The following is a 14,502-nucleotide window of genomic DNA, read 5'->3' as shown; positions in this document are numbered from 1 at the left end:
TGTGATGCCGTGACTGAGCAAAAACAAGCTCAACTAGTTTCAGTCTGAATCCTTCTCATGAACCCAAAATCCACAGTGATCCCTGAACTGAAATGAATTTCACCAGCTTAGCTGTACACCTCTATATAATCCATTCCTCTGTGCATAATCAGGTCTGTCAAAAATGTAATCAATTCTGTGTAAAGTAACTGCAGTGAAGCCTGAGCACTTTGCTTGAGGCGTAGATTGAGTGTAATACACTGAAACAGGAGAGTTCACACAGAGGACAGTAGTGACACTCTCCAGAAAGGCGGAGACATTCTGCTGAAGGCCAACATCGTGCTTTTTTGCTGAGTGGCTTCAAATTGGTCTCCTCTAGCTTTTTATTGTGCTTGATATTTGCTTTCAGAGGAGCCATCCCTTCTGGCATGGGGAGAACCAGACTGCCTTTATGCTCAGCTTTAGCTTATTTGAGTCCAGTGTGATCAAACTCACTTTGAATGGAGGACAAGTTAAGGGTGCGTAATGCAGGTACCTTTATGCACATGCTGAGTGAGCACTCAGGCTCTGCACTCAGGGAGCGTCACGTCCACAGTCCTCACAGCCCCCCCCACCCCGCTCCATGTGTCGTAACTTTGACTTAACTTTACTTCAGAAACATAAAAGCAGAACAGATAAAAGCCTTGATTAATCAAAGCACTAATGTGAAGCTTAGAAAATTTAAGCTCATATGTCAGAGTGAACTTTGTTTTTTTACAGCACGTTATCAGGCTGTCAGTGTGGCATAAGCATAACAACCATCAAACACTACATGCTGCATAGTAAGAGCTGAAACTGCAACTTACTGCTTTAAACACACAGTATGCAACTTCTGTTGCTAGGGGTCTCTCAATTAAAACAAGAACAAAAGATGGCGTCGGGTGACACTATAAAATAGCGTGGGATCATGGGAGTTGTTGTCTTCACTACCATTGCCCTAAGCTTCTCCTGGTTTGGATTCCTTCATTGTCGTTCAGAAGGTTTTTACCAGGAGCCAAATTATCCAGAGGTCTCCTCCTCTCCAAATCAAACAGACCAGGTGATTATAACCGTTAAAAACACTGAATAAAGCAGTTTAACATTTAAAGTCAATGTTTCACCGACGCTGTACAGCGGACATGATACATCCAGGAAAGGTTGGGAGCTGAGACTGCAGCTAACCTTTGTTTTGATTGGTTCATAAGTTATCAGAGATACAGACATTCAGGAGGTTTTTCCGGCAGCCAAATTATCTACAGAGGTGTCCTCCTCTCCTTAACAAATGGACCAGGGGATTAAAACCAGTATAAAACATCAAATAAAGCAGTTCCACTTAAAAAGGAAAAAAATCAGTGATTCGCCAACATTGTTTGGCAGACACAGGACATCTGCGTGGCTAGGTGCTTCACTGCCTAACATTTTTTCTCTGATAATTTAAGATCCAGACATCTGATTACTAAAATCCTTTATCTGGTTAAAATATATAGTTGAAACGACCAAGGTGTAAAAGGTGTATGTGGCTTAAAACTGGATAAAGGTCCATTTTGAGCTTCTGGCAGGCAGGCAACGACAACTCCAACCCATGTACATAGGGGATATGATGTTGTTGACAGGCAACTAAATGATACGGCGTTTTACCATATTATTAAAACTGTCATATAACTAATTGCCCCATCAATCTATTTTAAATTTAAATTACAGATGTCAATATGTTGTTTCTTTGCTACAGCAACAGACAACACTAAGAAGTGTAGTTGTTTTCTAGTGTTTGTCATGTTATTAAAAAGCCTGTCGATCAGTTCATGGTGCTTTACCAAAGATTAATGAATAAATGGCCACAGATTTATGTGAACTCTCTGACTCTCTAAAGCTCTCAGCTCAGAGTCATAACGCGTTTCCTGGGCGAACTGTCAGCCAGTCGGTCATTTCATAAGCTAATTTTGCATCTACATCCTTTACGTCCTTCTCTTGTGCTCCTGCTCTGTGTCCGACTGGCAGCCTGGAGCCAAGCCTGGAAAATCCCTCGGTGAAACACAGGATGTCTCCAGGTGGCCCTGTGCTGCACTGCTTTTCCTCTCCACGTCACTCAATTTTCCTAATGTAATGAAAGGCAGCACAGGTGCTTTGCGTGTCTGTGTTCATCCTTGAACTGCTAAGGGGAGGGTGTGTATGTATTTCGCCCAGTGACGTCCATTTCCACCCAGTGACTGTTATGTTCCTCCAAGGGAAATGAATTTAATCAAGTCTTTACAAAACACACGGCAGCCTCACTGATGACGAGAGCAGGAGCGCTGGATAAGAACCTTTCTGCGTGATCACTGTGGAGACAGGCATGACTGGTGGATGATGGTTAAGAGTGCTTAACTGGTGTGTGTGTGTGTGTGTGTGTGTGTGTGTGTGTGTGTGTGTGTGTGGGAGAGCACAGGACCTACCATCTGGAACCTGCACCTCTCTGTAGCGAATCAGTTGGCTCGGGAGGAGGGGCTTCGTGTGAGCGTGCTCAATGAGCGTGTCCTCCACCATTTGCATCATGCCAAGAGCAGACTGGAGAGATTACAGGGAGGGTGGGAAAAAAAAACATTTTAGTCCACAAAAACCTAAGTAACAGTGTTTTTAAGGAAAATTCTCTTAAACAAACATCATGTACTACTGAGCTCTAATGTTTAACTTGTAATTTACTTTTCTGCTCTGCACAGTTTCCTTTAATCTGGCTCCCGGTTTAGTTAGTAGTAAGTTTTCTATGTACATTCCCCAGAATTGCTTCTGACGTTCCCCAACAGGCTGCATTAAGCTGTGGGTTCCACATGACCAGAAAGAACTTTGCTTGACATTGGACCTTTCCCACTTGTACAGTAAATGAATGGTACACGTAGGTATTGTATTTCTCTCAACCTACACCTAGAAACTCTGAGGTTTGTTTGATATTCAGTGGGTATTTTCCCCCTTCATTCAGATAGTTAAATTTTATTTGCAGGAATTGCAATGCATTGTCTACCCAAGCTTCTAACACAAAGGAGGTGAATGTTATTTCATTTGCAGCATCACAAAATTCTGTTTGAGCAGGTCCCCAGCCGTGGATACTCTTGGAGAAAACTGAAAATAGTGAGTTAAGTGGGTTTTCCTGAGCAGACATCTCAGCATCAGATATAATCACACAACCTCTTAGTAACCTAAATAACCAAAATAATAATTTCCCTTTTTAACGCCAAGTGGTTTTGGTTTTGTCTGAGCCTTTAAAATCCAGGATTCCACCAAGGTCAATATATTGTATGAAAAAGTTGGGGTTGTAGAACAAAGTTAGATGAGAAGTTTTTGTCCCCGTTTTGCCACCAAACAACAAGAAAGTAATTAAAGCTACATCCCTAGTAACTTTTTCAATCAATGTTTGAGGTGACCTTTCCCTACCCTCTAATTGGCCTGCTTTATGAAAATGAAAAATTCCTCATGTATCACACAGCCTCATAACAGGACTGCCTGACTCCTTAGTCGGTTCTTCTCTGGTGTTACAGGAGCAGCTCAATGACAACAAAATGGATCATTGCTCCCACTGTTGAATCTAAGTCTCTCTCCACCAGACTGTGACGCTGTCATCATTACAAGATGTAAGGCGGTTGCTGTGGCAGCTGGGACCTTGTTTAATGTGTGACTTGTTTGCTAGATCTTGTAATAATTTATTGACAATAATCCTCTGTGATACTATTGGAAGGCCAGTTAAAAAGGCTGAGGGTGACTGGAATGTTTCTTTAGAATAAGAATGTGCGTTTTATATTCACTGAAAAAAAAGACATACACATAAAGTGACGCGAAAAAAAAATTGGAAATACCTGATTTTCTGCATTAACTGGCCATAAAATATGATCTGACCTTAAGTCATTAGTATAAACTAACACAATGTTCTTAAGCTTATATCACACAAACAATTATAATCTTTCATGTTTAAAGGAAAATGTGTCACAACATCCCAGTATAAATGAAGCATTGTGGTGCTGCAGAGATGCCCATAAAATCATATTCTTCAGATGTAAAGGATCATGTTTGTTTGGTATAGACCCCAGCAAAAAAAATCATACTTTTTATATTTTTTTCAGTGAAAATGAAATGTGACTCATATCTCAAATGCAATATCTGTCAAAATCATCACAATATGATTCCATGAGCACATCATTCAGCCCAATTCCTAATTGTAACTTAGACGAAGATGTGACCATATTTTAGGACAAATTTATACAAAATGCAGGTAATTCCAAAGCGTTCCCGTACTTTTACTTGCACTGTATGTTACAAACCTCAAAGCTTTGATATGATATCCACCAAGGCAAAGGGGTAACAAAATTCAAATTGCCTCAGCTGGCAGTTTAAAAAAAAAAAAAAAAAAAAGAAGAAGAAAAAAAAAAAGAAAAAGACAGACACCAAACAAACCTCCTTGGTGATGTTGCCATGGAGAAGAGCTTCAATATGTAACCGTGACAATAGCTGAGGTATGAAGGCCTTGAGGCGTGGGAGAGTTACATCTGGAATACAGATCACAGACAACAGCCATCAATCAAAGAGCAATTTCCCAAGACTGAATCAGTAAAAACCACAGAATAAGTGCTGTGTGCAGCAGTTTCACTGTCCTGCAATCCCATCACAGACAAGACAAAAGGTGGTCACATGTTAGATTATGATGCAAACATGGTCAATCACGCACTTCAACATTCAGTTACACATGCACAAAAATCAAGTGTGTCTCAGTGTGGGCTGGCCAATCTGAATTCAAGCAACGTCTGACCCAGATTCAAGGATGAGCTACAACAGGGATGCACACCCAGACACACACAATTTATATAAATGATTGTTTGTCCACAGCCACACACACACACACACACACACACACACACACACACACACACACACAGAGAAAAATGTCTCATAGACCCCAGACGAGGGAAGAGGAGAGGGTAAGGACACTGATAAGGGAACAAGCTGTGGTAATTGGAGGCCCTAGTGACTGGGCTACAGGCCTTGACCCTGCAGGTTAATTGAGTCTCATGTGAATCCAAGGATAGTTTGTGTAAGCTCTGTGGTAAAAATATAACAATCTGCCCTTCAGGTTCCAGACGGGCACTGCAGAGAGGAAAGACTGCAGCTAGGGAGGCATCTGCTGGAGAACAGCCTCAGCATTCAAATGAGGATTTAAGGAGGACGACAGAAGAGAAGACAGGAGTTTAGATGAGAGGAGGGAAAGAGCGGCCCAACTTTAAGCCAAACACCTTAAACTTTATCCCGGGATTCAAAGCCTATTCCTTACTACCTTTAAACTAATAAACTCATTCTGCTAACTAGCCATGTATGCCAAGCTTTGTCTGTTCACTTCCAGCCTGAGGAAAGGATTGACTATGCATTTATTCTGCATTTCAGTGAACTCAGTTTGGCCAATAGCAGAAAAAGGGCTAATAAGCACAAGGGCTGGGACTTTGAGACAGAAGTAAAGAGAGAAAGAAGAGATTAAGAGCGGTGTCTCACCATCCAGGGCCTCTCTGAGCTCATCTTTGGTCCAAGCAACCTCAGTCATTAGTAGACGGAGGTAGTACATGGCGTGCTGGTGAGGCTGCTCAGCTCTGAAGTTATTCAAAGACCTCATGTACTGCAGGGAGGGAGAGGAGGAAAAGTCAGTTCAACATTAGCACTTCATGAACCGAAACAGAAAGTCAAAACTATTGTAGAGAGTCAAAACTATTACAGTGGAGCAATAACTACTGTTGCTACGTTACTGTTCATGTGTTGTAAGGAAAAGTAAAGATTTTGAACAGTGTTAAAGTTAATGAATTGAAAGTCATATTTACGATCCATCATGACTCATCATAACCTTGTATTGATGGTGGAACTGCAGTCGGGGCTTACCGCTTCCTTGATAATGTCGAAGCGCTTCTCATCTATCTCAAAGGTGGCCATTTTTTCAATGATCTTCTTCAGCAGGATGTGCTGTTTGTCACTGTAACCTTTAACAGACAGCTGCAGCAGACGGTGATAGAGGACAGGTGGTGCATTATCAACAAACAGAAAGATAAACTGAATCATCAGACAGATTATACTGTGGTTTTGATTATTGATTTGAAAGTTTAGACTTACTTATTAATAATGTGTGGCTAAGTACTGTAATTGCTGGCTGACCAAATGCTTGTCAAGAAAATCCCATCACTCTCCATCTTATGATCACCACCGCTACAGTACATATAACAAAATATGTAACGGCAGGTCAATGCTAGCCTAAAATGTCCCAGTAAATTTAGACCATAAATTTGGAGGAATATAAATAATAAGAGATTCCTATCAATCACTAGTGCTGTCAGTGTATACTCATGCTCCAATTCAATAGTGTGTACATATCATAAATATCCTTTATGTTTGTCTTTTTATTTTACATTATATTATTTGGTTGGTCATAAACATGACGATAAAAAAAAAACAACTGATCAACTATATTAGGAAGCATTACTTCCTCATTTCTGGCAGTTCAAACCGATTTAACTGAATCTTTCAGGAAGACAGAACAGACCTTAGTGGTTGATGATGAGGTTTCTCATTCAAATGTGTTTTTTAAAAACGGAAAAGAAAAGTTATTTAAAGCCTCCACTTTGCAATGTCATCCGCACCTTATGGTCCTTCATGATTCAGCAAAACCTGCAGCTACATGGCTGTGCTCTCAGACTCATCTCATTCCTTGCCTCTCCCTGTCGCTAAGTCCCTGTGGTGACACCTGTTAAAAGTAATCTCTCCTAACATCATTAACCTTGACAAAAGGCCAGCCAGCCACACCAGTACTGCTGACTCAAATCAATTACACATGGCTACCATCGCACAGCCACACAGACAGTGTGTAGAATAACAGTTTATAAGGACACGCCACAAACCATGACTTTACTGGTGAGAGGCAGCTAATGAAAGCAGGTTAATGGGTCATATGACAAAAGGTGTAGTGTGTTAGTGCGGAAGTTAGAAAGCTTGAAGGAACAGAACACAAAACCACCACTGCAAATCTTTTTCAGTCATGGGTAGGTTGTTACTTTGCTATGCAGCATTAAATCCCTGACACACAAACAGCTGAACAAACTGCTGTATTCATGAATTGGGGGAAACAAAGAGATGCCTGATTGAGCAAGTCGCTCCTCACTATGTGCATCAAACCTCCTGGATACAGATTTACTTCCATCGTCCTTTCTGCACTTGCATCAGCAGAAATGTGACTATAAATGTGTCAGAGAATCTGCATCGTTTGGCTTTATTCCTTGTGTCTTGCAACAGAGATGATTATTCATACGCTACCTGTATGACACTAACACAATAGAAGTGAGAGAATGGCAGCCAAAGGACCAAAAAATAATTATACGGAGTAGGTAAAATTGTGCCATCTAGTATTTCTCCGTCTCTTCTCTGCTGCATTTTCACTGGCTGAATATATCACCCAGAATGAATGTTGGAAGTGAATCTGTAATATCAGCCACTTATACGTCCTTGACTGAACCAGACAAGGCTCAGTGTACACTGCAAGTCTGCACAAAGTTTAAAATGCCATGGGGGCTAAAATGAAACACCATCATATTAATGATTCTCAAAATTAATTCAAATTAATTAAACAAATTGGTTTCAAAAACACTAATCTTAGAAATGGAAAAGTCTTGTGACAACTCTTAATTTAAGTTGTCAAGGCAATTAAAAAAAAAAGAAAAAAGAAAAAAAAGGTATAATTCTTGTAGGTAAATGCCAATATAGTAGCCGATGACATTTCCAGAGCTGTATTAAGCCATCCTACAGTTAAGTAACATATTAAGTTGCTGGGGAACACAGTAGCAAGCAGAGATTCTAGTAAATCCCTCAGGTTAGACAAACAACACACAGCACTTCACATAATCAGTGTAGAAGCCAAGCCACTTCCACTCTGTCAAAGCCTCAGAGTGGACCCTTCCCTGGCACCCCCACTTCCCTCCAGAATTCAAACGGCTTACTTACGAGGATGGCATTCATCCCTGAGGCTACGCCATACACCAGCCCGGCCAGGCGGGCTGCATATGTATACTCTTTTAAATCATCCTTCAGTAACCTGAGTAACAAGTAGGTCATGTTGCAGTGCAGGGGATCTGCATATAGGTAGCGACTAATGGGGAAAGGGAAAAAAAAGAACAAACAAAAACAAAAACAAATGACGTTTGTTGGGAATGAGGAGTTGTCAAAAACAAAAACAAAAAAAAAAAACAAAAAAAAAACCAAAAAACAAAAACAAGACAATGCAAGTACGAGAAGAATGATAATAAGAGTATGTATATGCAGCCTTGTGACCAACTTTCTGTCCAGCAAGACTGGCTAAAACTATTCTACGGAAGACTCATGCTACCACTATTTTCACATCAACCTGTAAATTACAAATTCACTGTTGCTGCGACCACCGCTTCACCTTATGTTGAACTACAGGTGTGCCGTTAAACCTCTTACATCTAAAAGAGACATGACAACGATCTGTTAGCCTGAGAACTTGAGGAAATAAACACTTCCTCTGTAGTTATAAGGGTTTGGCGGAAAATGGGTGAACAAAGAGGGAATCAGGATCAATGAAGAATGAAGAGCAAGATGCAGACAGAACAGAGGCTGGACTGGGACCAGCCAGGTCTAGGTCAGAAGGTTTTAGGAAGTAGTTTACACTTTTTTTCCTTTTTTTTTTTTTAAAGATGCACAGGTGGGATTAACAGCATGGGATAAGTCTCAAATTGTCAATTACATTGGTAATACACAGAATGATAGTAGTTTGCTAAAAATACATAAATGTTTTTTTTCCATTAATTGTATCATCATGTGTGGTAACACCCTCCAATCTGACCAAAGAGATGGCTAAAAACCTGTCAACCCAGGCCTGACTGAGCCACAGTGGCCCAGTCTGAGGATGATAAAGGGTGCGGGGACGTAAGGTCTGGGATGTGGCGTGTGGGCGATGGGGAGGCTTTTTGAATACTTACATACATCCCATAGACGGTATTTTGGAGGTCATAGTTCAAGCCAGCTAGCTCGGCTGCATATGCATACTCGTTGAGGGAGTCCTTGAGGAGCTCCAGATATAAATATGCCATGTTACAATGCAATGGGTCCACATACGCAAACGGGCTGTAGAGGAAATGGCAGTGGTCAAACAAAGCACATAAATGAAGTGTAGTGATATTGTTCTCTACACTTTCTCACAGTATGAGCGGAAGATACTACGAGTACAGTACATGACTCTACAAATTGACAAATTAGATTAATTACAGATATTACAGTTATTCAATACGCACAGAATGTTCGGTTCGGTATCCAGTTTGTTACATGATGTCGCAAACCCAATAATTACAGTCTAATAGACTAATACTGTCTAATTATAGTCACACCCAGAAGGGTTTATTGTTTCAGTTGCTGAATATTGGCTAAACCAAGATAATACAGACTATTGCATATTGTGCGTTTGGAGGCATTATGGCCTCCTAGTGAATTATAGCAAAACTGGACAAGGAAGCCGGTCCAAGTTTTCCTTTTGAATTATTTTGAAAATGGAAATATTCCTCTACTAGAGCTGAGAATTTCCCGAAGTCCTGCAATTAGTCTTAGCCTGCCTTAATTAAGCATAACCAAGTGGTCGCAGTTTGGAGATTTGCTTTACTCCTACTTTGGTGTCTTAATCTAAGAGATGACAGCCACAATCTTATCTGATCTGGTCTCATTTGATATGCGAGTGGAGTTGTAAAGTGAAAGGGATAGATCAAGTTATTTGATGTGGGGTTGTTGAGGTACTTATCCATAGTGTATTACCTGCAGTAGATTCAGGTTAGTGAATCTACTGCACTAACCTGCCGTAGATTCAGGTTAGTGCGCTGCCAGTTTGGAGTACCAGCACAGAAGCTGAGCAGCAGAACAAACAGCAGAAAAAATGTTTTAGCCACCTGAAAACAAGCACACCTAAAAAAGCAATGTCAACTTAAGTGCTTGTGCCAATGGACGATGATATCGACGATCATTAGAACAATCGCCGATTGCTCATGCCTATGCCAAGACAATATTGTATTTGTTTTCCCATTAATGTAGTAACTTATTTGTAGTCTTAAATTAATATAAAATTTAATTTGACTTTCCACAGTTTCACGTATATAACCAAGCTTGCAACAGGCGAACAAATACACACACTCCGATCAGCTGAACGTAATGAAATGCTGCTTGTTGTGTGTAGGAGCTGAGCCGTGAGTTAAGAGCGGAGATTGACAGACAGAACACTTCATTTTGTTCGGTTTCTCAGTCAATGAGAGAGACGCATTATTTTAAGGTTATTAATTAAATGTAGCGTAATGGTTTACTGCTTTATCTTGCTGTTAAACAGCCCTTTATGACTCGAACAGCTGATCTGCGGCGTAATACATTGCACTGCGTAGGTGTGCTTATGTGTAGGAATGCAGGAGTTCAATGGTTTTCTGCTGTCTCCTTCCACAGCAGTACACTGCTCCGCTTCTGTGCTGGTGCTCCTGCCCGCTTCTCCAAACTGGCAGAACATTAACCTTAGTCTAACTGCAGGCAACACACTGACTCATGCAGCCCCTTGTATCTTGTCAAAACCAGAACTATCACTTTAAGCTATGGTTAATGAAAAATCAACACTTCCTTCAACACCTTTAAAGCATTCAAATCTATTTTTATTGTAGAGCAGCTACCGGAGTAATTGGCACGATCACTTATAAATGATAAAAACTCATCTGCATGTTTATATTTTTCTGGACGCTTCACTTTCACTTCACTGCCGATTACTTTCAAAATATTGTGTAAAATGGTTGGTTTTGGTGCTGTATTAGTAATAGTACTTTTAGCTATTGTTTGTTATGCAGAAATAATAACTAATGAGAGCTCCACAGCTAAAAGGCTGAAAGATTTTTTACTTGGTACAACCTGGATGCCCAAAATTTCACATGAAGTACACAGGTCCATAATTATTTACACACCTGAAGAACTCGAAGTTCAGGCATGCTTTGGGCAGAAAGAACTTGTCATCCTGCTTGAACCACACCTTGCTCATGGCAGTGTCCTAGAAGAAATAACCACACACACACAGTTGTCATTTTCATATTCATTAAAAGTTCATGTGAAAAGATAATTTGTTTCATGTGTCCCTGAAAATGCAAGCAAACTTTAGCTACACACCACAAAGTGAAAGTGTGCCTTTGCTTATTCACAAAAATTTAACAAAGGTACTTTGGTATAAACAGATTAGAACATGGTATTAGCAATAAAGCGATAAAAGAAAAAAGGCACAGTGGGTCTTATATCAGTCTTCCCTTCACAGGATGGAATATGAACACTGTTAGCTCAGCTTAGATCCTCTGATCTTGACACAATGCCAACAACTGTACTGCACATTTTATGTCTCAATCACAAAACAATACTTTATTACCATATGAAAGCATAACAGATTTTTAACAGCATGCAGTTGAGCAAGGACTGTGCCTTTAGGTAATGAAGAGGTACAATACTTTGATGATAGTGCAGCACAGCTAAAACACTCACCTTGATTAAAGTGGGGACTGATGGAGGGTCTTTCTCCAGAGGGTAGATCTCGAAGTTGGTGGGGATGAACTCATTTTTCATTGGTAATTTGAACTTGCCATTGAGGTCTGCATTTGCCCATTTCTGAAAGACAGGCATACAATCAGCCAGCAGTGTCTCACAGCTAAGCAGAAAAACAGTCGCCGAGTGCTGTGTCTGATTTGATTAGAGTGCTATGACTGCAGTTAATTACCTCCATGGACTCTTCAGAGATGGCTTCCTGTTTGTACTGCGTGCCATACCATTCTTCTGTCTTGTCTGTTTGCCCTTCAAATGACTTTGACACCACTGCAACTCTGGAAAAAGAAGAACGAGAAAACCAGTTCACATTATATGGATAGAAATACCTCTCTGTCAGAGCTGATTAGATATTGTCCATCTGTGACCACTCCACCATATAAGATCCAAATACTTTTCTATTAGTACTCTCTTTGGATCATGTTCGAGGTAGTAGAGATCCATTGCCAGTCTTGCTGGATGGAAATATCGCAACATTCCATATTATGGAATATCCGCCCAAGCCTAGTTAGCTGTACTAGCACCAGCAGCCATCTTACCTTGCAGGTTACCGTCCACATTCCTGTGCTGAATATGGTTAAGCATCGTCCCGGTTATATGCCAGTTTATTCTGCCACAGGCTACATTCAATCATATGTTCCTTTTCTAGATCAAAATGACACTCGCAGTTCCTCGAATGGCCACTTGAGTCTGGCTCCAAACGTGAGTCAATGCCAAGACACTCCCATGTTTAAATGCCCCACTTAACAGCAGAAATAAACATGTTTACAGCCTGGTACAAAAAAACAGGTTTCTGTAGCTAATTTCTCCATTCATGATAGCACCAATTTAAATGTTATTAAGGCATAAATTACATGTTCATGTATGTTATGCATAATTGAGGGTGTGAAAGGTTTTTTTTTTTTTTTTTTACATATATAAAATTGAAAATGTAATATTAACTTTTATAAATGATTCATTCCAACTAGGCGGAAGTTACATGACGTTGCCATCAGGAACTGCCAAGATGGCGACAGTGGAGCAGCTCACTCTGAGCTTCAAAATCTCTCTTCATAAACCTTTGGGTGATGTCACAGTCGCTACATCCATCTTTATTTACAATCTATGGTTTTTCTGAGATGTCATCTGTCCCACTTTGTACCTTGCTTGTTTACAACATCCAGGCTTTAGCGCAGGGGAAAGAGAGCTGCCGTCTGCTTGGGCTGTAGCCCCAGCTAGTGGCAGGCAGCTGCATAACATTTTAGATGCCACAGTTTAACGGCATTGCACATATTAAAACAATTATTAGTTTAACTGACTAGTATTTCTGGGTCCAACTAGTGAAGGTAGCAATATTTAATTGTTTAGTCCATTCCACACATCCCTAATTTCAAGTGCATGTTTCACTGGTACCTAAAAATATTTATTCAATCAAAAATAGCAACAGTAGACCCCTAGTTGCTACAAGGAATTAATGTGTATTATCAACAAGTGTGATTATAGTTTCTAGCACTCTAATAATACAAGCTAACTTGCTGCAGGAATGAGATTGAAACATGATTGAAGACTTTCAAGGTAAAAAACAAAAAACACCTTAAAGCACTTGGCTATCGATAAGAAAAAAAAGCATAAATATGAGTGAAGACTGTTTTGAATTCTAAGTAGTGCTGGCAAAACTCCAAGGTTAAATATCCACTTCAGTAAAAGGAAGAGACTGGCATGAAAACCTGCAGGGTCAGCCAATGAGTGCATGCAATCTCCTCCCTGTTAAGCATTAAGGAAAATACTAGTCACACATCTGCACTTTGCTTGACACAACAGTGGCATCTCTTAAAATGATTTAGTGTTAAAGGTACACTTGGTGAGACTTTTACACAAGACTCAAAGCTGGGCTAAAAAGGCTCGGCTACAGCCACAAAATATGCACATCCTCTTATTTTCTGACATCTTGTGACAATGGAGGTTATAAATTGAAAATGAAGTCAAAAAAGCAAAGAAATTAGTCTTTTAAAAAGGGTCAGTCCCTAAAAAATGGCTCAACTATTCAGCATCTCCACAAAGGACAAGGTCCAAAAAGTCAATTTACAGTTGCAAATAATGATCATTTTTTATAAACAATTAATTTGCCAGTTATATAAAAAAAAGAAAACTATCTTGAGTCTCTTATAAACCAAGTTGATATATTTAAATTGCTTGTTTTATCCGATCAGCAGGTTATAAACATAAAGAAATTCTGTTTAAAAAAAAAAAAAAATCACAGAAAACAAACAAACACACCTATCGTCATATCCGAGAACCTGTAACCAGAACATTTTAGGCATTTTTGCTAAAAATATCAATTATCAAAATTTTTGCTGAGATTATTATTATTATTATTATGATTATGATGAAATGGTTTGTCAATTGCTTTACTGATTGTTTCAGCTCTAGTGGTAGTAGTTTATTGGCATCATGCTGGACAACTACTTACTTTTTATGTCCAAAACAGTTACTTCTGCCAATATATCAATTTGGTCTTAAATAACATAAGACATGTATAATAAGTCAGTAAAAGGTATTTCATAATGGCCAAACTATTTATGTAACATCTTAAGTAAAAATGACAATAGCAATATTTCCAATTCATTAAAACTTGAAAATCTATTCCGACGCACTCTCCAGCTCCTAATATGAAAAACTAGACCTTTTTTGAGGCTGCAGGAATAATTAAATCTAGGAAGTTGTCTCCAGGCAGAAAATTGAAAAGCCGTTTCATCTAAATACCAAAGTAGACCAACAGCACTTTGTCAGAGCTGGCAAGCAACAAAAATCATTAGCATCTGTAAGCACAGTTAACAGTTATAAAAAGGTACAGCCGACCTCCTGAGGGACTTTTTTGTGTTAGGCACAAACATTATTGCATGTAAAGGCTTGTAGTGCATC

At 39.6% G+C, this 14,502-nt stretch overlaps 1 protein-coding gene across 2 annotated transcripts in view; it reads right to left on the bottom strand.

Annotated features, from left to right (window-relative positions):
• The window catches only part of ide (insulin-degrading enzyme), a 32,171-nt gene that overhangs the window by 8,908 nt on the left and 8,761 nt on the right, over positions 1 to 14,502 (bottom strand). Inside the window, exons 12-19 of one of the 2 annotated variants that reach the window (XM_056395506.1) lie at positions 11,777 to 11,879; positions 11,545 to 11,667; positions 10,983 to 11,065; positions 7,987 to 8,131; positions 5,881 to 5,991; positions 5,503 to 5,623; positions 4,417 to 4,508; positions 2,430 to 2,541 (exon numbers count right to left, since the gene is read on the bottom strand). In XM_056395506.1, coding sequence (XP_056251481.1) covers positions 2,430 to 2,541; positions 4,417 to 4,508; positions 5,503 to 5,623; positions 5,881 to 5,991; positions 7,987 to 8,131; positions 10,983 to 11,065; positions 11,545 to 11,667; positions 11,777 to 11,879 — 890 coding nt within the window. Of the gene's footprint in view, positions 1 to 2,429; positions 2,542 to 4,416; positions 4,509 to 5,502; positions 5,624 to 5,880; positions 5,992 to 7,986; positions 8,132 to 8,984; positions 9,130 to 10,982; positions 11,066 to 11,544; positions 11,668 to 11,776; positions 11,880 to 14,502 lie in introns of both variants that reach the window. The other variant, XM_056395505.1, reaches the window with a different exon arrangement.

This window comes from Seriola aureovittata, chromosome 14, assembly GCF_021018895.1.
Source record: "Seriola aureovittata isolate HTS-2021-v1 ecotype China chromosome 14, ASM2101889v1, whole genome shotgun sequence".
NCBI lineage: Eukaryota > Metazoa > Chordata > Actinopteri > Carangiformes > Carangidae > Seriola > Seriola aureovittata.
This window is presented reverse-complemented; position numbering and strand designations above follow the sequence as displayed.